Source organism: Ammospiza nelsoni, chromosome 7 (assembly GCF_027579445.1).
Source record: "Ammospiza nelsoni isolate bAmmNel1 chromosome 7, bAmmNel1.pri, whole genome shotgun sequence".
NCBI classification, from domain to species: Eukaryota; Metazoa; Chordata; class Aves; order Passeriformes; family Passerellidae; genus Ammospiza; species Ammospiza nelsoni.
In genome coordinates, this window is record NC_080639.1 from 30,140,725 (window position 1) to 30,168,403 (window position 27,679).

The 27,679-nt window shown below is 40.5% G+C and overlaps 1 protein-coding gene across 2 annotated transcripts in view; it reads left to right on the plus strand.

Moving 5' to 3' along the window:
* The window catches only part of KALRN (kalirin RhoGEF kinase), a 466,317-nt gene that overhangs the window by 228,293 nt on the left and 210,345 nt on the right, over nucleotides 1-27,679 (plus strand). For both annotated transcript variants that reach the window (XM_059476128.1, XM_059476127.1), the window contains exons 9-10: nucleotides 2,028-2,258; nucleotides 22,894-23,016. In XM_059476128.1, coding sequence (XP_059332111.1) covers nucleotides 2,028-2,258; nucleotides 22,894-23,016 — 354 coding nt within the window. The remainder of the gene's footprint in view (nucleotides 1-2,027; nucleotides 2,259-22,893; nucleotides 23,017-27,679) is intronic.

A 27,679-nucleotide genomic window follows, 5' to 3' on the forward strand; every position in this document is an offset into this window, starting at 1 on the left:
CATAGAAGAGAAAGGAGTGAGACAATGCAGAAGTGTAGCTATTAATAGGTCTGTATTACAGCACAAACTTTGTAAGAAAGTTTTCCTGAGTAAAACGTGTGTTGTATTTTCTGTGCAATCACATCTCTTACTGCTAAACTTTTGAACCTTTATTTTTAATCCCAGTTCTGCTGTGATTGTAGCAGTGTAAATCAGCAGGGACTCTATTAAAACCTTTGGAACACCACCCAGGGAGTGATTCAAACCCCCTCTAAACCCAAATCCCAGTAACAGAAACACAGTGAATTACACAGTGGATTTAGCCTGTGCAATAATCTGCACCCACATGTGTCCATGGCCTTGGTTTCCTGTTCCCAGCAATTAAGTAGTTGCTGCTTGTCTTCCCACTGATAAAATAGGATGTAGTGTGCCTTATCTTCTTCCTCTGGAAGCTGCTTCTTCCTGACTAGCAGCTAATGCCATCTTCATAATCTTGCCAAGGTAACACCTGTACCTCAATGTTTCCTCCCAAAATCCTCCATCATATCACCACTATCCACTGCTGTTGTTCCCTCTGTGACCCTAAAGGGCTCCAGCATGTGCAAATTATTCCAGCTGATCTTCAGCAGCAACTGAAATTGAGGGAAGCCACTCCCTTTGTACTCTCCAGTTATTTCCTGATCTAGTTTCAAATTACCTTGAATACTTCAAAAAACCCCAAGAATTTTCTTAAGGCCACCAAATAGTCATAAATATGATGAGATTTGACTCCAATTTTTGCAAGTATGCATCTCAAAAGGTCTCTTGGTTTCTCTGGAAATGCACCAGACACCCAGTGCTACCACAGACCAGGACGTGGCATGGCTTGCCAAAAGTTAGGGCATTGAAAGGATATTTTCTACATTTGAATAAGCAACTTATAATACAGGAATAAATGAGACTTGGAAATCCTGGAGGTGTGTTTTAACTTTGATAATATTCCAAATTTGAACTGGATGAAAAACATTCATTACCCTGTTTTCTGTCAGGATTGGTGATTGTGATTGCTTACAAATACGTTTTTCAGGAAAACTTGTCATTTTCACTGCAGTTTGTTTCAGAGGGAAAAGCAAAAAGAAGGCTGGCAAAGGAGAGGGATTCCAATAGTGTCCTCATTTACCATTTCTGTTGAACAAAATATTTTAATTTTGTAATCTGTAATGGAAAAGTTATTTCAAAAAGCCTTTTTTTGAGAATCAGTGCATGCACACATTTTTTAGCAGAAATCTGGTTTTTATGGTTAAATTTATCATTTTGCCCCTGCAATATGAAAATGGTCCAGGAATGTTCCAGAATAAAAATCTGACATTAAAAAACCAGGCATCCTGATTTTTTTTAATGCCCAAATGCCTTTGCATCTGTAAATATCTTTTAATATGCTTGAAAAAGGTTACATGTGTGCAGAGGGCTTTGTATTTCCCAGCAAACTTCATAGTCTATTGAAAACTGAGACCATAGGTCCCTCTGAGCTGTTCCTGGGGAAGAAAAGAATCAGTCATATACTAATTTATTTTTCACTGCCTCTGAATGAAATACAGAATGGAATGTCGCACTTCTCAATGTATAGACATACTTAGTAATCCTACAAAGAAGGACTCTCCTTTATTATACAGAATATGAATGACTCTGCCATCTGTGATTTTCTTAAAATGCCACCTCCTCACAAAGATAGGCCTGCTCTTGCAAATGCCACCTGTCACCAAGCAGTGTGTGTCAGGAATTTTCAGTGCCCAAGTGTCACCATGGAATAAAGCCCTGGGATCTCTGTGTGCAGCCCCAGCAGTGCTGTACCTGAGCTCCTGCTGAGTGACACAGCAGGGCCACTAGGAAGCAAAGGCAAGTGCTGCATGTGTAAGTACAAGTCAAAGAGAGATGTTATGAGCTCTTTCTTCCTTTTTGACTGAAATAAGGAGAACACACAGCAGAAAAAGAATGAGCTAGGCTGTTCTCTGTCAGCTGGTAGATATTTAAGTACCAGTGCAGTGAAGCAGATCTGTTTCTTTATTCAGGTGAGCCAGGATGGAAAAGCATTGCTGGATGTCCTGCAGCGTCCCTTGAGTCCTGGGAATTCTGAATCCCTCACTGCTACTGCAAACTACTCCAAGGCTGTTCACCAGGTGCTGGATGTGGTACATGAGGTCCTGCATCACCAGCGGCGCCTAGAAAGCATCTGGCAACACAGAAAGGTCCGGCTACATCAAAGGCTGCAGCTCTGTGTTTTCCAGCAGGATGTTCAACAGGTAATATCCCCACTAAAAAGGTAAAAAATGACCCTTTATTTGCAGCCATAAAGGTTAGTGACTCATCCAGAGGCTGGTGCCATAAGCAAGATTTCACACACAGCTCTAGAAATCTACTAAAATCGTAATGCATCTTTCAGTATCTCTTGGTTTCATATTGGAAATCATCAATCAGTCCATTGAATATTGATCAGTCCATTCCCTGTAAGAATGTGACACTATTTTCAGTGGTTAATTTGTCACGAGTGTCACGAGTGAGCAATTAGCTATAGGTACTCTACTGTTCCCGATAAAGTGATGTTTAATAGAAAAAAGAATTTCAAGTGTAAAAATCAATTGAACTGTGGTGTATTTCACCTTTCAGTGTGGAAACAATATAAACTGACAGTTTAGTGGTGCTCTTTACATGGTCTTTGCACTACTACTCCACTTATGGAGTCCACATACCCATGGTATGAGTTTGCTGGCTCCAGTGAAGTGCACACCCCAATGCTCAGAGCTCTCCTCACATAAATGCAGTTTATACAGCACGGGTTTGTCTCAGAGAACCTCAGCTCCAGGTGGATAACTTTTCTCTCCCAGAGGAGTCCATGTGAGTGCCAGTACAAGAGGGTGAGTGACAATAAGTATGAGATGCCATGTTTGTGGCTGCCAACTATGCAGGCACAATCCACAGATGTTCCAGGGCTCTGCTCATTCAGGGTGGTGTGGTTTGCTTAAGGGCCCCATAATAGCCCAAAGCAGATGTTGGGAGCAATATGGTACTTGCTTTAAATGAAGAGGCTGAATGCTCTAATCATGTTTATGGAGCATTCTAATGTCCCTGGGGTTCTTTATGCCACTGCCTTCCTCCAAGTGAAAAATGAGGTAGAGATGGAGCAACAAAGCTGTCACATGTAAAACAGACATGAACCAACAAGGACAGGAGACAGGCAACTGTTATTCAATGTGCAAATCTGTGGTGCTATTAGTGCCATAACTGGAGTGAGTGCACCAACACAGACAGAACTGTAGCTGTAGATGTTTTTTGTAAATATTTGTGACCATTTCTTTGGCCATCTTCAAAAAATTGCCAGTATTTCTACCTACTCAGGTTTTCCTCTAAAACCACAAAAATATTCATGAGATATATATAATTAAAACTAGGACTGAATGTAACAGATGCTTAATTTAAGCAACTTTTCTTTCATTATGTTTCAGCAAACATACTGCATGGTAATGAAATTCATAAGCTATATATTAAACAAAGCATGTATTTGTTATTCAGTTAGAATACTTTCAGCAAACGATATGAAGTTAATACAGTTTTAGGGCTAAAATCTGAAAAATCAAGTGTTTTTTAAATTCTGATGGTTTTATACTTTTTCTAATTGTGGTATTTAACATCAATAAGAATCTTAGGTATTCTTCATTCCCTAGGGTGATTTACACTTTTGTTCAATCTTTCCAAACTGAAACTTTCTTTCTTATATCTTCTGAATTTAGTAGAGGTGTTTATGAGGTTCATTCATGATTTTACTTCCCATTCAGATTTTACTTCCCACACATGCAAGGCAATGAAGCTGTGTCACTGGTTTTCAAAAGGAGCAGGTCTTTGTCTGTACTGTGGCTTTTGGTGAGAGAAAAAGAAACAGGCAGTAAGAGTCTCTGGAGCACAATCACTTGAGAGAGCATTACTCTGTGTGAGTTCTTTTGGCAGCAGTCTTTCCAAATTTTTCTCTTAATGGGTAGTTATTATCTGGGAAGCAACAACTTAATGACAGACATGCTTTCATCCTAGCACACACTGGAGGCATCCCTTTGTCCTACTTAGAAAGTAGAGAGGAAGAGATGAATCATTCTGTTCACTAAACATCTGTACTATTCAAGACAAATGCTTTGTAACTCATAAATGAAATTATCAGCTAAACAGAAATATGAATTGTAGATTCCATGAGGAGGAGGAAGATATCTGAGTATGTTGATGAGGGCTTTTTTTTTGAAACTAATCACCTCCTGTATATCTCTTATGCAATTCCTATTATGCTTATTTTGTTAAAAGCCCATCAGTTGGTAGATGAAGCTGTCTACCTGTATATTGTCACTGATCATAAGCAACACTCATCTCTAATAATCTCTTGCCTTGTCAAAATTTAACAACCTTCAACTGAGTTCCTCCTAGTTCAAGTCTAAAATGAAAAGATGTGGGAGAAGAAATCCTGACAAGAGAGCCCTGAGTTCATTATACTTCTCTGTCTTCTGAACACATAATGATACAGCATAGTTCTCCAAGGAAGATATTCCTCTCACACAGCTCAGAATTAAACAGTTTCCAACAGGTGCCATTTTCCTGTCAGGATATGCTGTGGCTCACCCTCTCCAGCTGTTGCCCAGTGCAGTAAAAGTTCTGGTGGAAGATGACCTGTGTGGCAGAGCTTGCACTCCTTCCCTTGTTCATCCATGCCTTTCTTGTTGTGTCACCTGTTGTGCATCAATCTTGTCTCACACGTGGATGTTAATAGGGACAGGTTTTGTTGTGTTGCATGTCTTAATAAAGACTGCAAGATTATTTTGCATCCTCTCAGTCTGCTACTAGATTTTGGTAAAGACATCTCCAAGAAGAGACTCTTATGGATCCTGAGAGATCAGTAATTGCTTATCTAACTATTCTGGTTAGTCTTGTCAGAGGGATTGAGTAGTTGGACATGGAATATCAAGAGACAATAGAGAAGTCTTGCAGAACTGATTAGCTGGATGAAGGCTTTGTGTAGGCCAAGTGTGTGCCATTTGAACTGGATTTGAGAGTTCAACTGTGTCCAACAGGGCTCATTCATATAATTTCTAGTTATCTAGAAATTCATTTTGAAGGCAAGACTGCCTGCTGTATGTACTAATGGCACGTCAGGGCTGTGTTCTCAGAGGTTCACACTGTCAAAGAAATGCTTCTGATTCTAGCTGGGTTTCAGCATGAACTGCACAAAATCCCTGCAGTTGCAGCATAACTGAAATGCATTGTGCTGTATAAAAATACAGTGTAAACACTGTGGATTGCCAAGTTACAATATTAATGTAAGAAATGTTAGGCTATAAAATATCAGTAGAAATAATCACTACCTCACACCATCAGACATTTTACAAGACTATTTGCTACTACATCTATGTATTAATACAATTACATCCATTTGCACGTGTGAACCAAGATAAATAATGGTGTGCTGAGGATGCTGAGTTATGAATATATAGTGTTTTAAAGAAGGAAAGAAAATAAATGGTGTGAAACTGCATTTGCAGCCTTCCCAGGAAATAGAGCACTATTCACACAAAAGCAGCAGCAGTTAAGAAAATTTGTGAGCTGCCATGAGGTTCAACACAGGCAGGAACTGACAAGAAACTCTTTTAATACCAGAAGTATTTAGGATCATTATAAAAATGTTGGGTTGCTGAGTGTGTAAAATACTTCATTGCTTCAGTTGTTTTTTAGAAGTTCTCTGGTTTCAGATAGGGAAGAACTGCACTGTTTGATCCCTTTAGAACACAGCTGTGGGAGGAGGTGCTGAGATCCTGTCCCTCGAGGGAGAAGAAAAATCCCTTTGACTTTCATGCCATTATTTTGTAGTGGCTGCAGATGCATTGGCCCATTTTTGGTACCTTTTCCCTTTTGCTCCTCTCTGCTCTGGGTCTTCTCCTTCTGCAGATAATTTACCATCCAATTAGCACCATTTCTGTTGAGGTTTCAAACTGTTCTCATATTTTCTCACATTCCCACTGCTTTGCACTGTTAGGTCCCGATTTATCCTCCCAGCCTCTTTGTGCATCTCTGCACTTTAACATGTTCCCTTTGCCCCATGAACAACAGCACCATGAAACAGCAAGGGCAGCAAAAAGCTTGTACCATGAAATGTTATCAAACAGCCTTAGAAATAGCTGAAGTAAGTTTATAAGGCTGTTCTTCACCCCATTGCCTCTGCATCCTCTTTGTTTCACACAGGCAAGACTTTTGCCTGAATTCTCCACTCTAAACTCATTCATGTGAAGCACACCTGTTAAAGTAGGAGAAAGGAGACCCATTTGATGCATTATTGAAATGATCTGGGCAAACCTTGAACATGGTACTTTAGCACACTTTCATGTCAGGACAGTCACACCGATACTCTCATTCTGCAGCCTTCATTGCTTCTCACAGAAATTCTCAGTCTTTCTATCATTTCCACACTACATGCCAACACAGCCTGGCACAGGCAGCCTGTTTCTCCACAGACTCATGATTTTCTGAAGAACACTGCTGGTGCTACTTTCTTCTTGTTTCACTTTGGTTGGGATGCCTGTAAATGAAGAGTGGAAGAATAGGTGGGTGTAGAGGTACAATGTGCTGGTGGTTTATTGGCTATGAAAAGTGTTGAGTTAGCTGTGGTAGCTCTGCATGGCAAAATGGAGCAGATGAAAACCTTATGGCAGATGAAGACCAGTGGTGAACAGCAAGATGACACTGACAAACATTTACTGGTGAGAGGGTAGGCAGTGATAAGAAAGCTGGAGCTGTTGCATTTCCAGCTGCAGTGATGTCTCAAATCCTCTTGGTTACTGAGAAGGTCAAGCTAGACTAGTGTCAGGTTCATCTGATTTCTCTAAATTTGGGATTTGCCTTCTGTTGGCTTCATGCCCAGATACATTAAGGGACATAGTTTTGGTTTCCTTATGTGGTTATCTGCCTTCTGGTGATGGATAAAAAGGCCATGTGGCCATTCTGATATCATTACATTTACCAGCTGCCATTGCTGTGGGAGACTGCAGAGTATTGAAGAGAAAAGGCTGTCTCTCTTTATAACCAAGCACTTTAACTTGTAATGTGTCTGGCTTTTACTGGCAGAGAAAACAGATCAGGGCATGATCCTGACATCATTTGTATGGAAAAATGTCCTGCCAACATCTGTCTGTCTCCATACACTATCTGAGAATGCTGAGCACTCCATGTGATACATGTGATCTATGTAGTCCATTTGCAGAAGAATGCTTGGATATTTGAGTTTATGTTTCATTTAGCACTTACACAAGATTTTAGAGGATTAGGTCTGTGTATTACTCCCCCATTTCCCTGTGTACACATGGTTGTTTTGGTCCCTTCAAGGCAGTGAAGAGTTCTCCAGCATTCTGTAGTTTTCCAACTTGTCATAGTTTGTTTCAGAGACAAAGGAAATGAAAGGAAATAAAAGAATATATCTGCTTTTATGCTTTGTTTACAATAATACCTTCACTTGGTCTTGTAAAACTAGAGATTTATTCATAAACAATTGCTAAGAGAAAAGAACGTTATAATTAAGTCAAGATTATATTTACTACCAGATGACTTCAGCTGCATCACCCTGCAAGAATACATCACATGCTCTGTGTGCCATCTGAACAGATTTAGCCTGTAAATAGCTCCCACTGTCAGTCATTAATTAAAACATTACAATTCAAATCATCCTAGAGAGTTTTCACAGCTCCTTTGGTAAATTGATGTGGTCATGAGATGCATTTAATGTTTGTCACTTACATGTTTACATTTTCAGAGTATTACTGCTGTACTTTCTCTGAGCTTAGAAGGCGTGTGTGGCCTTACTGGCCATAAGTGATAGTGAGTAGAGGTTCTAATTATGGTTGAATTAGTACTGGTAAAAGTTCTTGGCAATCTTCTCCCAATGGGATACAACCGGAGAGAAAACAACCTTTTGTAATCCATGGCTAAGAGATAAATACCTTTGTCCTCACTAACCCTGACCTTCCAGCAGCTGGTGATGCCTTTGGTTTATAATCTGATATGAATATCTCAGCAGACAATTCTGATAGAACACCATACAACTTTTACGTACACAGCTGTAAAGGACCAACTAAATACTATGTGCACGTGTCTCCAAACTCACACACATCTCTAACACCCCTGATGTAGCACTTCTCTGCTTTATTATTTAAATAATAGAAGATCTTGAAGGCGCAGGAACAAACCATTCCTGTATCCCGAAAGATCAGTCAACGGGCCAAACGTCCAGCCTGGCTGGGTAAGGAGATCTTGGAAGAGCTTAGGAATAAAAAGAGGACGTATCAGAGTTGGAAAAAGGGTCAGGTCTCCAAGGATGTATTCAAGAGGGCTGCTAGAGTATGCAGGAAAAAAATTAGGGAGGCCAAAGCCCAGTTTGAACTCAGGATAGCGACTGCTGTTAAGGATAACAAAAAACGTTTTTATAAATATATTAATAGTAGGAAAAAAGGTAAGACCAGCCTTTGTTCCTTAATGGACACAGGTGGTAATTTAGTATTTACAGACGAGGAGAAGGCAGAAGTGTTCAATGCCTATTTTACCTCGGTTTTTAATGAGAAGATAACTTGCCCTCAAGACTCCCGTCCGTCTGGACTGGTAGATGGTTTTAGGGAACAGAATGGTCCCCACATTATCCAGGAAGAGGCAGTTATAGAACTATTGAAATGCCTGGACATTCACAAATCTATGGGACCAGACGGGATCCACCCCAGGGTGATGAGAGAGTTGGCGAGTGAGATTGCAAAGCCACTCTCTATCATTTACCAACAGTCGTGGATTACTGGTGAGATTCCAGATGACTGGAAGCTGGCCAATGTGATACCTATTCACAAAAAGGGCGCAAAGGATGATCCTGGCAATTATAGACCAGTCAGTCTGACATCTATACCTGGCAAAATAATGGAACAGTTCATATTACGTGCCATCATGCAAGACTTGCAGGATGGCCAGGGTATCAGACCTAGCCAGACCTACCCCTCCAGGATTTAGGAGGGGTAGATCATGTCTAACTAACCTGATCACTTTTTATGATCAGGTAACCCGGCTAGTGGATGCAGGGAAGGCTGTAGATGTTGTTTTTCTGGATTTCAGAAAGGCCTTCGACACTGTTTCCCATAGCATACTCCTACACAAGCTAGCTGGCCGTGGTCTGGATAGGAATACCCTTTGCTGGGTTCAAAACTGGCTGGATGGCCGGGCCCAAAGAGTGCTGGTGAATGGTGTCACATCCAGCTGGCGACCAGTCACCAGTGGTGTCCCTCAGGGTTCTGTGTTGGGACCAGTTTTGTTCAATATTTTTATTGACGATATGGATGAGGGCTTAGAGTCTTTTATTAGTAGTTTCGCTGATGATACCAAATTGGGTATGAGTGTAGATCAACTAGAGGGGTGTAGGGCTCTGCAGAGAGACTTGGAACGGCTGGACAAATGGACAGAATCAAATGGGATGAACTTCAATAAGTCCAAGTGCCGAGTATTGCACTTCAGCCATAATAATCCCCTGTACCGATACAAGCTGGGGATGGAGTGGCTGGATAGTGCCCAGGTGGAAAGGGACCTGGGGGTGCTGGTTGACAGTCGATTGAATATGAGCCAGCAGTGTGCCCAGGTAGCCAAGAGGGCCAATGCCATCCTGGCCAGTATCAGAAATGGAGTGGCCAGCAGGAACAGAGAGGTCATTCTTCCCCTGTACTCGGCACTGGTGAGGCCTCACTTGGAGTATTGTATCCAGTTCTGGGCCCCTCACTTTAAGAGGGACATCGAGTTACTTGAGCGTGTCCAGAGGAGAGCAACGAAACTAATAAGGGGCTTGGAACACAAGCCATATGAAGAGCGACTGAGGGAGCTGGGGTTGTTCAGCCTGGAGAAAAGGAGACTAAGGGGTGACCTCATCACTCTCTACAACTTCCTGAAGGGTGGCTGTAGTGAGCTGGGGGTCGGCCTCTTTCTCTGGGCGACAACGGATAGAACAAGAGGACACCGTCTCAAGTTGCGTCAAGCTAGATGTAAGTTAGAAGTAAGAAGGAAATACTTCACAGAAAGAGTGGTCAGAAACTGGAATCATTTACCCAGTGAGGTGGTAGAGGCATCATCCCTTGAAGAATTTAAAAAAAGACTGGATGTGGCACTTGCTGCCATGATCTAGTTGAACAGTTAGAACATCGGCTGGACTAGATGATCTTATAGGTCTCTTCCAGTCTTGAAAATTCTGTGATTCTGTGATTTATGCAGTAAAGGATGTACAATTGTAGTAAAAGGGTTTTCTATTTGCTTCCATCCATATCACAGACTGTGCAATTAAACATTTTGTCAATTGCTTTTTCACAGCAATTTTCATTCTATTCCTGTTGTTCTTGCCAAAAAATGGGAACGTTTTCAGGCAATGTGAGTGTGAGCCCAGGCATTGAAGGGATCTGTGGCCCCACTCATCTTCTGAAGAGGTCTTATAAGTAGCCAGTGCTGGAAGTAAAGTGGTGGTTTATTTGTGCTGATTAGTATCCTGCAAACATTGTGAAAATAGCCACTTAAATAACAAGCATTGCTGAGTGATTTAGTTGCTTGTTTTGATCTGTTAAAAAAGGACTGTCATTCCTTAATTTGAACCCACAGTGGTATGGGATTATGCAGGAGTTTCATCCATTACTATGGATGTTTCTCTAAGCTCTAGTGGTGACAGAGTACAGAGTAAGAGCACCCTGCACAGCTACACAACCCCTGGTACTCCTTGACCAGATTGTGTTGGATTTGCTGCACAAGGAACCACACTAGGAAAGAGAATATTGCCCATGTATTGCTTCAGTTTCTGGTGATTTTGTAGGGATGTTTCTCTAGCTCCTTTAGCTTACAAAGACATGGAGCATTTATTGGCAGTGTGCTCAGGGTTGTGCAACACTAACAGGACAGGGTTCATAGAAAAAGAGCACAACTTAAAGAAGTAATGTGCATTTTTCCTCTTTATCAATGACTCTGTTTTAGGAATCCTCCCTTTGAAGGGCCACAGCAGAGTTTCCTGAGGGAGGGTGCAATCATGTTTGCTGTTTGGGCACGTTCAGGCAGTGGCTGTTGGTATAGAGGCAGGCTCTGTGTTTCTGTCCAGGCAGAACCTGGGACACTTGCACCCTCTAACCTCTCATCAGTTATGGTATAAGAACACTTCTGATGTCTGCAGCTATCAGCCTAAAAAGTAAATTGCTTTACATACTTTACGTAAGAGAAAGGGAGCTCTGTTCTTAATGTCTGACAATGCTCTTAAGCTTAGACCAGTATTATCTTGCATTATTTTTGTGCCAAAATTCTTCACAAAGAACTATAGGTTTAAATTTTTATTTAAAGATATTTATTCTGGAAATCCTTTAGAGGTTGCTGATTAACAATACACTGTCCTCTTCATAATTTGGCTTAAAGTGTAACTTGAAATTATCTGGAAACAACCATTGTCTCATTCTTCCTTTACGCAGTTATTAAGACAAGCAGACCATTGTTCTTCGTGCTCCTAAAGAGTCACTGATGAAAAAATAATAATGATCACTTTTTAATTTATACACAGAGCAGTAGTGCAAGGGATATCCAACTGCAGGGGCCAGATTCAGTTACCAACTGAAGTTTTCTTAGCACTGATGTATGAGCAGTGCAAGAACACTTTTATGAGCTTCACAGCTGTCTTGGGAGATAAGATCTGAAGAAATCTGAACGAGCCAGCTTGCTCTCTGAACCTATTGAAGTGAGAAGAGGAACAGAAAAAAATTCCTTTGTCTGTCAAAAAGTGTTTTTCTTGTTTAGGTCCTTCAAGACCTAGCTCCTCTCAGGTGGTCTGTTTTGCTCCTTCTTGAATGGCAAATGTTTGGGTTATTAGGCTAAGAAGCTCTCATGGAAACCCTCTGAAATCATACTGACTCATTGAGGATTTGGGTCTGTCTTTCAGTGGATGAAGAGGAAACAAGTCATAGCATGGAGACATGGAGAAGGCAATATAAAGATGCAGTTCCTTCTCTGTAGGCAGGTGTAATGATCCATGGTCTGTATTTATCCTGCCTGTCTTTAGAAGCATAACTGAATCATCCAAGTCAGGAGCCTAATGCAGAGTTTCCTTTTATAGCAATGGAGAGACAATGGCATCACCTGAGAGTGACTCTCCTTGGATACTTCCCTCTCTTATTCCAGACTGTCAGGGAAATAATTATAATGTAAGCTCTTCAGACAAGACCTTCATTTCACTACCTAATGCTGGGTGGGATTTATTAGGATGCAGGAGCCCAAATCCTGTGGGATGCCATTCTTCTGGGCATTGAGTGTCCTCCTGATTCCAGATTTGCTTTGCAGCATTCTGCAGGAAAGTCAGTCCTCAGCAAACTGCTAAAATTTGATGTTACACTTAAACAGAATTTGTAGTCATTATGTATCCTGTCCTCATTATCTATTTCTGTCCCAGGATTGTTTGCATGTCAGGATTCCTGAAAATATCATGTGTAGTTTATTGTTTCTGAAAGGCATTGTTGGCTCTTAATGTCATGGCAAAGGAGGAGAGAGAATTAGGCTTGTCTGTTACTGATTAGCCCTACAAAAATAGAAGGGTTGCAGTGGTAAAGAAAGAGAAATAAAATAGAGTTTTCTCCAACTATATGTATATTTTTGAAAGCAATTGCTACAATGAGTAATTGCCATAAGGACATGGAGAAAAAGAAGGTCTTTGAGTTGACGTAGACTGGAATGCCAGAAAACTTTCTGCCCTGTAACTTTAAGAAGTAACAATAATAGTAGTGTTTCTTGCTTATTAAGGTTTATTTAATTTCAGGATTATGGGTTTTATAAAAGGTTGATGTTGAGCAACCTGCCAAAGGTCACTTCAAGCTTCATGACTAGAACTTTTCATGTCAGGATGTCTGATCCCTGCTCTAAACCAACAAAGTCGTTGCTACTCCAGTTTTACCCCTTATGGAAAGGTCTTATAGGATTTATTGGGACTATCTAAAAATTAAATAAAGGTATGTTATGCTAAGAAATAAATATGCTATTTTAGGCACTGGTTTAGGAGTCCAAAATAGTCATTCTTTTCTACTCCATTTGTTTCCCTTGATCTTTTCTTTCAATTATCTCCTCATATGGCCTCCCAGCTTTTTCATGGTCCTGTCGCTCAGAGTGATCAATCCTCTTTCATATTGCTTTTGACTGATGGCCCACAAAAGGTGTTTTCATTGATGTGAGAAAAAAACCTTGCCAGACAACAAAGAGCATAATGAAAGCTACTTGCTAATGTATAACTCTAACACTTTTCCCTGTGTTTTCCTCCATGGAGCAGCTGCTCAGCCAGCTGGTTACTTTCCCCCTCTGTAATGAATTACACTCCTGGTTTGGGATTATTTGTCTTTCTGGGTAGCAAGAGTCAACTTAGGCTGATCTGCTCTGGCACCATGACCTGTCTCTGCCCACTGCTCCTCTCCATTCCAGTAATTCCTGTTTGTGCTGCTCATCCTCACAGCTCAGCCTTGCTCCATGCCACAAATGCCTTCCCTGCCTGTGCTGGGCAGCAGCTCCTTGCTCTGGTAGCATCTCCTGTGCCTGGTTCTGCTAGCTGCCTTACCAAACCAGCTTGACTGATGAGTTCTGGTGTTTCTTTCCATGGAAGAGAGGTTGTGCACTATTTTGAACTAAATGCAGAGTTTTATCTCACAGGAGACTTTTAGGCAACTTCTTTTGTTTCATATTCCTCACAGGGAACTCTTAGAGAAAGCTTCTTGCTTGTTTTTAGAAGCTGTAACCTGGATTGTAGCTCTGGAAGCTATTGCCTAGGCTGGGGTAACCCTTCAGGCACATTTAGACAGAGCTACTTGGCTCCAACTCCTGTATACTTTTACAGCTATAAACTTCTTTTATGTTACACTGTGGTTCCCTTTAACAAAAATGTCTTTCAAATGTGAAAATATGCAAACCAAACACATTTTAGGCCTATCCATTGGTATTTCACCTTTCCACTCCCTTTGTTTTGAAAGCTCTTGACTTGGTTTTTTTCCCTGCCTTTTGTATTTTTTTAGATGGAACATGTATTGAGAGATGGAGAAAATTACTTTTATTTTTGGCTTCAGCAACATATAAAACTTTCTGACCTTCAGATGATTCCCTTCCCAAATAAGGAGGAAAATTGTGGGGAGGAGGGAAACCACAAAATGAAACTTTATTATTTTCCCTGTTCCTCCAACAAAAAGTAACTTTAAACAATCAAAATGTATTTTGGATATGGTTTGTACTTGCTTACCTCCTCAGGTTTTCAATGTCCACAAGGTGTTAGGAAACAATAAGAGAAGGAAACTCAGGATGAAGGGATGCTGTAGCCATCAAACTAGAAGAAAAATTAGAAAGGAACTTTTTCACAGAAAATTTTGGTTTGGGGAAAATTGAGCTTTTCTTTAAAAAGACGCTCAAGGAAAGTCCCCAAACACTTCTGCTCTTCATTCTTCTCATGAGTGTCACTCCTGGAATCATTTGAGTGTCTCCTCTTTTCTCTGAACAGCTCGAGTTTGTTTCTTGCTGAGAAGGGTTTTCATAAGTCTGAATAATAATAATTATTTGAGGAATTAATAAAACTTCAAGTGCACATGATCACAGCAAAGTCTGAGCATTGTTGAAGTAAAAGATGTTTCTAACAATTAGGATATTGTTTTATCTGCTGGTTCTAAAGAGTTGTAGAAATCCTCTATGTGTGCACATGAGGAAGAAACTAGGCCAGACATTGAGCTCAAGTGTTTCTCTTTCTGGGAACTTCAAAGTTTAAGCTAAAGTGGTGGAAACAGAAGAAAATGAAATGGAGGTTTGCTTGAGCAAAAAATCAAGAGATTTTCAGGTTGCCTTTGCCTCAATGCCAACTCTGCCTGGACAATGTTCTTCCCATCCTCTTGAGCTGTGAGAGATCTGTGACATTCTTTCAGTAAACTCTGATTATGTCCAAGCAAACTGCCCAGATGGGGGAAGCCAGACCTGGACTAGAGCTGGCCACAGCCATGTCTGACCCAGCAGCTGCTTCTGGAAAAATGATGTGGAAGGAAAAATATGGAACAAGAAAGGGAGAGTTGTGAAAAAATGTCTTGGTCTCAGAAGGAGCAAAATCACCATTCTAACTAGTGCTATGGACAGCAATAACTAAAATTGTCTATATGCTTTAAGTAAGAAAATATTTCTCAATTTCTGAATATTACCATTGGTCATAGTCTGACAGACTTGATAAATTGTATTGCCAATTCATTACCCTGCAGCCAAGTGCCAGGTATGATTCCTGAGAGCTGCAGGAAAGACTCACAAATAGGAACCCAGCAGCATAACTGCAAGAGAAATAATTTACCTGTCAGCCTGGAGAAGCTTCATGCAGAGCACAGCAGCATCTTTCTATGCTGATGCAGAGCATATTTTCTGTGTCTTGTACAGAAGGAACATGCACAAATGTGGTTATTTATAGCTTCTCCACCTACACTCAGCTTTGAAATTTTGTCTAAAAGAAGTTCAGCATTTAAAGAATGCAACAAGGTTTTTAACTTGAAGATATGTTTCTCCTTTTCTTGAGTTCCTTAAAAAAACAAAAATCTGGGAACATTAGTAACAATCCAGGCATTAAGGAAGAAACATTAGTTCTTCATTTGTCTGTCTATTGTTCTCTTATTTGGAATGTTTTTAGAGAGGCAGTTGCCAAATTTTATGAAGTAAAATATTTAATCGAGAAAATGAAAGATAAGTGGGTACGTTTGATGAATGTGAACTTTACCAAAGGAAAGCAATGTGAAGTTGAAGGAAGTTCCTTCTCAGGGTAAGAGAGGCATGTGGTGTATATTCCCACTTCCTTTTGGGGAGCTCACATCCCAGATGATGGCATTTAGTGAAGGGGCAGGCTAGGGCTGCGTGCCCTCAGGCTGTGCCCAGAGGAAAGGGATGAGTCTTGCTCTCAAAATGCCCAGCCTACACCCAGCCAGCTCTGCCAGAGCCCAGAACTGAACGTGCTGTTTCCAAGAGAGACATAGCTAAATCCTACATTTTGCTAATTACTAGAGCTGGGACCAATTCTTTTCTTTACAAGAAGGTGGATGAGACCTGAATACATTGTATTCTCACTCTTCTCCAAGCTCCTATCAGTTTCAAACCATCATGATGCTTTTATAGATGTGAAGAACTGTACAAGTACATAGGAGCCATCTGCAGAAAACAGACACAAGGTTGTTTTTGCCATATAAGCCTGTGGAAAGGCAAAGAGTTCAGCTGGAGCAGCTCTGTGGGAGCAGTGTGTCCCTCACCATCTCATCAGTGGAGCAGCCGTGCTGCCCATGGAGGGTGGCATATCTGAGATAATCAGATTGGAATTCTCAGATGAGTAATTGTGACTGTTGCCCAGGTCTGTAGGTCTACAGTAATGTGAAAGTTCTTGGAGATGGATGGGGAATGAGAGAAATGCTGCAACAAGTCCCCATGAACTTCTGAGCCTCTGCTAGAGAACTTGTGAACATCTCATAGATGTGCAGTCCATTGCTATGGGAGATATTTAGGATGCCTTCACTTAGTCATCCTGTTAAGTCTGCAGGCCTTTCATAACCAGTTTGCATATTTTTGCAACAGAAACTTCTAAGAAGGGGGTTGCTGGGGGAGTTGTTATTCTGTAGTGTTTTCCACTGCAGAAGCTGTTGATGAGCAAGGATCCTGCTGCAGAGACTGTCTTCTCTGGATAAACTCCTACAGACCCGTTTCCAGATGGGCTTGTAGGATATCTGTGGGTGCTGGAAGCAGTGAGAAGTGTGAATAAGACTATATGCATGTATTTTTGCAAATCTAGAACTTGCTGACAGTCCTCTGGACTCGCATGTCTCAGTAGCTGTATGGTTTACTCAGATGTGTCCAGCAGTGTCAGCTGTGCTTTGTGAGGCCACCCCCACTGCAAAGAACAGAACATTGATGTTCTGTTTTGACAAACTAGTGGAGCTTTAAACTACAAAGGTTAGATTTTTGTTGTTCAAATGAAAAATTGTGCAGAGGTGAAAGTTTCACATAATGTCCAGGAAGCTCGTAAAAACACCTACAATCTGACTTCATAGGGACTTCTTTTTTTGGTTGAATTTAGACAAGGGAATACAGGAAATTTTTAAAAAATGTTTTAATTGGCTCTGCATTTAATTCCCCTCATTAATTTAGTTGCAATATACAGCAAAATACTGATAGGTCTGTAAGGTTGTTTTTCCCTCCAAGGGTAAATGGGACTGTATGTTTTTTCTTTTCAAAAGACCTCTTTAATTATGTCGTGGTATTTGGAATAGCTACAATTAGAGAGCAAAAGCAGGGAATGATTAAAAACTCCTACTTAATAGCAGCTGTATTAGTTCTCTGGCTTTTGAAAGAGACCCAGGCACAGTTGAGTCCACACATACAACATGGAAAAGTTGTGCTGAAAAGGAAAGGCAAAATGGTGGTCAAAATTTTTTAACTGACTTTAGGGAACATTGTCTGTTGTACTGTTTTAAGAGAGCTCTTACTTGAGAAAGGATTGAAGAAGTATCAAAGTTCATCCTTCTTGTCCAGTATTCAGACTATGGTAATGAGTGTAACTCTTTTCACTCAATTCCACCTTAAAACAAACAAAAACCCAAAAAACCCCTCTGAAACCTCAGGCTGCTTGTCTGGTGATAGTGGACAACACCATGTCTTAAGACAGTTTGAAATTAGTGACTCTCTTTACTTAGAGTTTGAGCTGAATTAAATACAGAAGAACTTGCTAGGCTGGCTATATTATTTTCTGAAGATGAATTGCTGCATGGGCAGATCAAGCTATGGTATTTCAGGATTTATAGGTATACATTCAGCAATTAGGCATTGTACCTGAGTGGTTTTGGAGCAGCTTGCACCTGATTTTAAAGCCTTGCCTTTCAATGCATTGCCTGTTCCCTTTTGTACAGCTGCCACCACATTGCTTATTATTTATAATATTTCAGCATGTTCCTTCAGTGGAAAAGGTTCCTAGAATCCCCAGCCAAATTTGGAACCACATAGAGGCTGCAAAAACTTAAAGTGGAAGGCAGCTTCCACTTTCTCTGTCAGTCGTGCTTCTTTCAACTGCCAATGTAATTAATGTGATTTTAGAAAAGTGAATGGAGGCAGGGACATTGAGTAATTTGCTCAACTGCCATGCTGGGCATTGAACCAAATCACTCCAATTCCAGTCTACTTTTGATGTGAAATCCTTGTTGCCTTCTACTTTTTTTCTTGAAACTCTTCGATGATTTGACATATTTGACCAAAGGCAGTGGGCAGAGAAAGGCCCTGCTCCCTCCCAGAGCTGCACCAGCAGGGCTCCACCTGGCCATGGGGACTGCTTCAACCTGTGCACTGCAACCTATGAACTACACATGTTCACACATTGCTATATGGAAAATAGAACATGGGGTTGACATGTGTGTCCAGAGGCTCAGATCCTGCTGGATGCACAATTAGTTCCTGCCTCTTAACTTGACACATGTGGGGTCTTTGATCCATGTTTGCTGAAGGCAGTTGAAATTTCACTTTGGCTTTTGGTGGGACCAAGATCTGAGTTTTAGAGTCAGATATAGATGCCCCTGGAAATAAAAATAATTTTGTGGAAGCCAAAGTTGATGTTTCTGGTTTAAACATGAGGTGTGATCCCCATCTTTAAAAGGTTTTGTAATAATATTTTATTGTGCCACCAACATAAATTTATAATGAAGAAGTGAAAAAGGGAGTTTTTATTAGGAAACAGAAACCACAGCTGAGAATGGCTGAGTTCTGAGTTTTGTTTTGGGTTCTATTATAAACTATTAATAATAGCAGGAAAAGCTAGAGGATAAGTTCCTTTGTATTTCAGTGTATTTTCTCAGCTAGACCTTTACTTGACATTACCCTGCTGTGACAGGGCCAGGGATAATAGGGAAAAGGAATCTATTTTCAGCAATGATTTGGAACACAAAAAGAAACTGATTTAAATCAGACTGTGTCTGCGTTTTATTCATTACAGAGGATTAGTATTTCTTAAGTCTCCTTGAGTTGTTGTGAGTTAGGGGGGATTTTTCATTTTGTTTTTCTTCTGATTCTCAGTGTTTGTTCTGCCTTCCCTGGTGCTGTTGCTGACACCAAGTTCTCCTGGAGGGCCTGGTAGCAGGCCAGGGGTTGGGCTGGCCATGCCATCCTGCACAGAACAGGATTATCCACTAGATGGAATTCCAGTGGATAGAAGTTGGCAATCCCACACTGGCTGCTGCCTCTCCTCACAGTCAGTGGTCTCCCTGTCAAATGTGCCAAGTATCTCTTAAAGGCACTTTTTCCTCCCAATAAAGGAGTGGTTTGTGGGTGACCTGAGAGCACATCTTTTTTTGAGCTGTGTTGCTCATAAATGCATATATGATGTGTAGCTTCTAGTTCTGCTAGAAGAAAATGAAGTATCAAGAGATTCTGTCTTGTATTTGCAAAATCTGGTACATCCAGTAAGTATTACTAACTAGGCTTGTACAATTTTGAAGGGCTTTGATAGAAAAGATTGGATTTTGTTGCTGTGCAGTGGAACAAAACATTTGTGATAAGCTTTGGATGTAAAGTATGATCTGAAACATGAACCTTTGAAATGCATTTCTGGGTTACAAAAAGCAGGCTTGGCAAAGGCAGAGCTTCTGGAATAGGAGTTTCAGACATGCAGGGCCTTCAACCTACTGAGTATTCATAACAGCAGCTGCAGGAAAGTAAAGATAAGGTTTCATTCTTGTGAATTTTGAAGTGCCTTATGAATTCCTAGTATCTCACCAGAATTTAGTTAGCTCATACTGCCTCAAGAGCAAGCAAGAAAGCGCTCATAGTGGTAGCTTGATACTGCCTGGCTTTCTTTCACCACACAATTTTAGAGGCTATGTCCATGTGTTTAAAGTTAGGCAATGCTTATGCACCTATATGAAATGGGGCCTCATTTAAAGCTGAATAAATTAGGTGGAATTGCTCTGGAATTTATACAACTCTGTTACCAAAGAGTTAAACTAACCCCTTTGAGTTATACCAGGTTTGTACTGTTTTGAGATCAAGATCTGACTCTCAACTGCTTGAAGTGTAAAATGGTATAATTTATTTTCAGTTTTCAGAATAACCTTGTTTTAAGAGTCACTATGGCAACAACAGTGGTAACAGGGTAACAAAGATTATCGATTCCCTTGGCACTTCAGTGGGTCACCCACTCAGGAGCAGTGGGGCTGTTGGACATGGCCTGGGCCAAATGCAGAAGTTGGGGTGTTCTGTCACCGCTGGTACCACGCACTGTGTCGGAGTCACCAGCTCACACTTCTCATCTCTTCCTGTTGCACAGGACAGGGGTCAGGGACTGCTGAGTTTGGGCATCCCTCAGTGTTCAGGCTGCCTGGGACAGTGTGGAGCCACCAGCCCTGGAGGTATTCAAAAGACAGGCAGAATCTTAGGGACCTGGTTTAGTGGTGGGCTTGGCAGTGCTGGGTTGGAGTCAAGGATCTTCAAGTTCTTTTCCAACTTTAATGATACTTTGATTATTACCAGAGTCATCCTTATTTCATCTTCATTCATTTCTGCTAAAAGAAATACAGTTTAAAAGATGTGAAAATCTAGAAGTTTTTCAACTAACTTCAAGGACAGATATAGTTCCTTAAAGTAATGGATTTACTATTCCTTTGACATTTTGTGTTCATGTAAAATGGGTGCAGATCAAGAGGATTGCTGGGAAAGAATTGGTTCCCAAGGAGATTTTGATTTAAATTGGATAAAGTTATGAGATGTTTCTTAATTTTCACATTTTCTGATTAGGAAATATACCTACAGAAGGAGACTTCATTTTCAAAGCGCTGCCTTGAAATGTCTGTTTTCCCTTTTAAAATAGAGCCCTGTTGATTTTGTTTTATTATTTAAAAATTAAATTAACTTTTTGAAAGTTTTTAAAAGGCTTGACCTTAACTTCACTAATGTAATCATCTTGCCATATTCCCATCATACAAATTAGCCTAGAGAAAGAGCAATTATCATCCCAGAACTTTGCTAAATTATTGCCTGATTGCTTCTTCAACCTTTTCCCTCTCAAACCATTCTTCCATCCCTTTCTTCCCATGTTTTCCTAGGGTATCCCATACAAACTATCAGCATTCCCTGCCAGTGGACTCTCAAGTGTGTTTTTCCCTGATCTTGCCTGGGCAGGATTTGCTTTCCCAGTTTAGTTGTGCTGTAGGTAGAGTTTGATCCTCAGCAAAAAAGAGTGTGGAAAGGGCTCTGGAAGTGGCTCTCTTCAAATACCTCCTTCCCAATGCTCTGCTCAGATGAAACCCATCTGAATTGCCACTATTATGGTTTTAACAGTTACACAGATCATTCTACAGGGACAGTTAGGGCTATTCTTCCTCCAGGTAGCATTTTGAATCTTGTGCTTAGCCAGCCATATAATGATTGTAATAGCTGGCACAGTCAGCCTGCTGTAGCTGTACTGAGTTTTATTGCATTTTCTCCATGACCTGGGTTTGCTGCTTATTTTGTTGGGTGTGTAATTGTGCCCTTGAGGAGATAAGGAGAGAGGACATGCACATCATAATAGAAAATAATGTTTCCATCAATGTTGATCTTAAACTAGTGAAATAAAAATAATTTTAAAAAAGGAGATACTAACATGTTATAGCTACCCCAGTGAACAGAAACAGCTTTTAACAGAACAGAATAGTTATTTTCATTCCAAAGGACTCATGAGTTACAGTCCTTTCCTAGCTAGAATAAAATACAGCTTGGCAATAAAGCACAATTAGGAAATCTGAAGATTTAATTTAGAAAACACTCCTAACTGCAGTTTTAATGGCATCTTCAAGCTTCTTAAGAGATAATTAAATTATTTCAACTAAGTCACTGTAACTTTAATGTCTACCTGTATCTCAGGATGTTAATTTTTGGCAGTAGAGTAAATTACACGGTCTGTGCTCTCAATTAAAATGTTAAATGTTTATCTTGAATTATTACACAGTTATTCTAGTTCTAAAGACTTTTCCTTTCTTCAGGGTAAGGGAGAGTTTCTCCAAATATGCTGACACATACATGTTTACAATTCTGGTGATTTCAGCTTTGACTGGGACCTTTCAGAGTTCTTCCTGAATTTGCCACAGACTGACTGCTTAATATTTCTCATTGTTTGCACGGCAGATTAAGTGCTTTATGTCCTCACAGATTTTTATTTATGCTGTTACTTTATTCACTCTGTTATTCCATATCTCAGCTTTTTAAAGAGCCAGCTTTCTTGTCTTTTATGATGGAAACAAAAATGTGATATTTCTCTATGCATGCAGATTATTGTGAGTTTATTAGGTCCAAGTGCATTATATACAAAAAAACTATATTACCTTTATTAGCATCTCAGTAAATGCTGAGGATTCTTTTGTTAATTAGGCCTATCAGGTTATCAGAGCCTCATAACAACATCTGGTCTTTTGACAATTTCCTGGGACAACTCAGGAATGAGTTTCACACTGAGATGTGAAATCAGCTGTTGCTGTCTTGCAGTTTACACAAGCTCATCAGAGGAGGGTTCTTCTTGAAAAGATTCCAGATTTCTGATTCCCTTTCCCCAAAAGTCATCTATGTGAAAGTAAATATTTAATATCTGCCAGACTCCAATAACTAAGCTAGACCTCAAAATAAATTGAATAACAAAAATTCAATAAACCTAATTTAGCAGTAGCATCCATGAGCATTTATCTTCTCTCCAGTTAGAATGGATTTTGACAGAGCTGCTTGTGCTCACCCATAGCAAGCACAAGACAGTCCTCTGCAGCTGTTCCATCCTCTCCCTCACAGGGTTTCTCTGTGCTGCTGAGGCAGGAGAGATAACTGGATGTTCTTCTTTTCTGGCAGGTCCTGGACTGGATTGAAAACCACGGGGAAGCTTTTCTGAGCAAACACACCGGAGTGGGGAAGTCTCTACACAGAGCACGAGCACTGCAGAAGAGACATGATGATTTTGAAGAGGTAGCACAGGTAAGAGTCTGAACCAGACACCTCTGCTGGCTTGATTTTTGTTGCTCCTTTTGCATATTCAGAAAAAGCTGTCGCTGTTTTGGTGATACACACTTCTGCTGCTCTCTTCAATGGTTTGGAGCTGCCCAGGGTCCTGTCTCCAAGGTCTGGAAGTCAGCATGCACACTGCAGGACTTACAATCAGAAAATCATTACACTGGATCATGAAAGGTCTCAAAGGCTGTGAGAAATCACAAACAGCTTACAGGAAAGTAGCACTTTCTGTTGGGACATAGAGGAGAATGGTTATGAGTGAGAGTGGTGGAAAAATCAATCCTAACTCCTAGGTGGAGACTGAGGGCCTTAAGCATAAGGTGGGGAGCAGCTGTCAATTAGCAGAGGAAACACCAGAGTTTGCAGTAAGGACAAGTACCCTTCCCATCCTACAGTGCATTATGTGGCAGGGATTTTTTGGTTTGGACTGAGGCAATCATTACAGGTAGAAATTATTATTTTACTTTAACTCATAGAACACTGTAAGCAAGATTTTTCCAGGAATTTGATATGAAGCTAAAATCTTACAACTATTCCTCAAAGTGGAATCATAGTAGATGACTAAAGATACATCCTGTCCTTATTTATAGAATTTAACAGAAAGAGGACCTTTTTTAAGTTCTTCCATGGATTCAGTAGATTTTTTTCCCCTCTAAGTATCCATGGTCAGAAATTACCCAGTCTCAGCTCTGACTGTCAGATCATGTTACACCATTTTGGGGTAGATTTGAAACACCTACTACCTGTAACTGATAATCTGTAAAGGTACTTCTCCTTTGGATATTCTGGATAAATTCCTGATGATCCATGTAAAGCAGAATGTATAAAATGCTTTGTCCCCCTGATACACACAGGACAGGTTATTGCTCAAATGTTTCAATGTGGCATAAGATAAAAATTTACTAGAATTTAGTTTTGGTTTTCTGCAAAACATTTCCCATGTGCTGGCCTGGTTTAGTTTAAGATATTTCCAGTAACAGGGACATACCTCTTTCACTGTTTCCTCAGGGAAATATTTCACTGCCTGATGGCAGCTACTGACGAGATTCTTTTTCTCCTCTCTCTTATATTGCAATTATATTTCTCTCAATCTCTTTCTCTATTATTATTATTCCCTTGTTTTTATCCCTGTAGTCTTATTTATCTCCCTTAAGGGGATAAATCCCAGGAAATGGGATGAATTAACAATCCTGAAATATCTGTAGAATGTTGTCATGTTTTCTCCTATGTGCCTCTCAACCATGTTCAACATATTTAATTCTGCTAATATTATTCTTATTCACCAATCCTTTGAAAATCTTTTCCTATCTATGTTGTTGGAAATTTAAATTACCAACATCCTTCTTTTTTTAGATGTTCAGCTCTTGATGGAACATCCCACTGCTTGGCTTGCTAATGAATTTCAATGTTACCATTAAGCTGTGATGGGAAATCCTTACATACCTTTCACAAATCTCACAGCTTGAAAACAGCAGTTCTGCACTGGTGTGTTTCTAAAATTTCATGGAACCACCTGTGCAATTAGGATTTCTGGTAATAGGCTTGAATTTCTAAAAAACTTAATTTTCTGCAAATTTATTAAAATGGATTTTAGGATGGAGGTTGCAAAGCATGGTTCTGCAAGGCCTCATCCAAAAGCACAAATTAGTGTTATTTTTCATCCTAAAATCAATATTAGGGTTCTTCCCAGAGTGAGTGCTCAAGTCTGCTGTTATTGGATGCTATACTGGGCTAGAAAATGAAAATTAGGATCATATAATATATAGGAGCTGAAACAAGGTTATTTCATGTCTTTTGTGTCATTACTATTTTATAAATCCCCCTCCTCTGATACATTATCTTCATGATTCCCATTTCATCTCACATTTTCTGGATCATAGTTAGTATGTTTTTCTACCTCCTCTCTGAGTACTTCTTAACTAGAGATGTAGGAAACAAATTAAGAACAGGTGAGAAGAGACAGAAAAATTACAGAGTCCTGACAATGGAGGTGAAATCAAGCCATGTAACTGTCTGCACATGGAACCAGCAGCAGCTCATTAAGGCTTGCTGCATTAATGATGGAATTGGGAGATCCATCCCCTCATCAGGGCTGGGGAACCTTACAGTGTGCAATTGGCACCTGTAGGTGCTAGGGTAAGTCAGAATATAATTACTTTGCTGAAGAGTTTTCTAACCTCTCTGTTAGGCCTCCTTCTCTACCACTTCAGCACATCTCTCTGAGCATAATTTCAGACACATGTCTTTTCACTTCCCAAGGCCAAATTCAGAGCAAATCAATCTTGTTCACTGGGTGACCACATGTGCTCAAGTGAAGGTGGGTGTTTTAAAGGAAGGAAGGAAGGAAAGAAAATGTTTCATTTCTGAGGTTATAGAACCTCTTGGGTTCCTCTGAATCAGACTCATTTACAGCTGATGGGTAGAATCACTGAGCAGCTCATTGCTCTGCCTGGACTGTTGTGAACATGAAGTTTATGGTGCATCCTAATTACAAATAATTGACACAAGTTGAACCTGGTCCCTTCCCAACAGCTTTGACAGAAACACTTTGCTCTGGTGCATTCACATGAAGATATCATTGCTAATTTATGAGGCCTGTCTGCAGTGTGACACAGGAATGTGGTGCTGGCAAATGGACATGGGGACACACAGTGAGGGGAAGTGAAAGGAGTCTCAGGCTTTATCTGAGCTCAAGGACTTGAGAATACAATGCTCTTTGCTTTGGACAGAGTAATAGTGAGAGTAAGAGGAGAGTCCATAAATTTATCACACCTGGAATTCTCTTGCAGAAGCTTCTAGTGGGGTTGATTTTACAGCTGGGAATAAATCTCCTCTCTACTTGGATTATGACCAATTTTTATTTTTCCTAAGTCCCTTCTTGATGCTTAACACTTTACAGTTGGTTGGAAATTAATTCTAAATTTAAATATTTGTTATTTTTCTCAAGCTAGCAAACATCTTTCCCATAGCTAGGGTGAATAACTGGCAGGACTTTTTCCCAATATAACCATGTAATAAAGCAGATATGCCACCACCCCAAAAAAGCTGTTGAGTTTACCTATTCCCCTCATCAGGATGTTAATTACTAGCTTTAATAGTAAGATTGTTTTCCTTAAAAAAAAAAAGAAAAAAAATATATATATATAAAGTGTTCTGACACACTTGGTGAGCTTGACAATATAAGCAATAGTATTTCCTATTGGCAGTTCTCTGATAAAAGTCCTTAGCCTGCCATACAGTATAAATTTATTCTTAAAAATCCACTTTCTTTGGCTCTGACATATTTGTTCTTATCTCTTGCTGTTTCAGGAGGGCATTTGCAAAGGTCAGATTAGAAGCAATTTTCAGTAGTCTTCTTGACATTTTTAGCAGGGGGCAAAACATTCCTAATTTTGCCTTACTGTGTGTAAACCAGAGTGTTGTGTCTGGCATTGCGGTGCTGAGAAATGCTGTGATTGACTGACCTGCCATGGCACTAGATTGAGAGGTGGAACATGCTCCCTCTATGTCTGATTAGGAACTGCAGATTGATAAATCTGGATGTAATGATTCAATCAGGCATGGCCCAAATAGATCACATTCCTGCATACAGCTGTGCTCAGAAAATGTCAGTGATTTTACAGCACTGTGTTGCGGGCAATAGGAAATGTAATTTGGGGTCTCTTTCTCTCATAACTGCTGTTTAGACAAAGCTCTGGCAATTTTTCTGACTGTATTTATACTACATGGAATGCACAGATGGCAAATGTTTGAATTTGGATTAAAAAGCCTGAGCTCCTGGGAGGGAGGTTGTTATCTTGTGCATACCTGCCACTGTTTCTCAGTCAGTGCTGGTTCTGTTTGCAGGCTGCCTCTGTGAAAGTGCCAGGCTGGGCACAGCAGAGTGCCTGCCATGCACTGAGGTTTTGTAGCCAGGCATTATCAAGACATCACCAAAGGAATATGGCTCTGGATGTAGCTACAGTGTTCCAGTGACGGCCTCCTTGCTTGGCTGGAATTATTGTTTGCAAATCAGATAACTGTAGTCCAGCCAGTTACAGTCACAAATCAAAAGATAATTTCCTTTTAGGCTCTATAACTTTTCCTTATTCAGTGCTTATATCCTGAGAACAGCATGCCTTCCAGCTGGAAAAGTCTCCCAACATTTCAGCACTATCTAGCTGACCTGCACGTGTTGGAAACGTTTATCCTGTTTCCAGTATCCTTTTCCTCTCTTCTGGCAGTCCCAGCAATCAGAGGTTCAGGTGCCTTCTGAGCATCCTCCCCTGCTCACACAGAGAGCCTTGCTGCCTTTGTGCTGCTCAGAATTAGGAAATGTCATGGGAAGCTGCTCTGATAATCCCTGCCTTTCTGCTGCCACAGGTCTGAGTGGTTTTGTGAACAGTCTGAAAGGAGCATTTCTGTAGCCTCTCTGCCTTTAGGAGCTTTTCCCTCGGAGGTGCAGTTGGGATTTCCTGTGGCTCGGGTTTATCCCCGTTTCGGCCGGGAGCCAGTGCGGATCTCCACCTGCAGATGGCACTCGCAATGCGCTGCAGAGCCTGGAGCCTAATGGCAAACAGAGCCGCTGTGTCTCATCCACACTAACCAAACACTGTCTCGCAGTGAAATGAAACAGAAGTGAAAGCTGGCT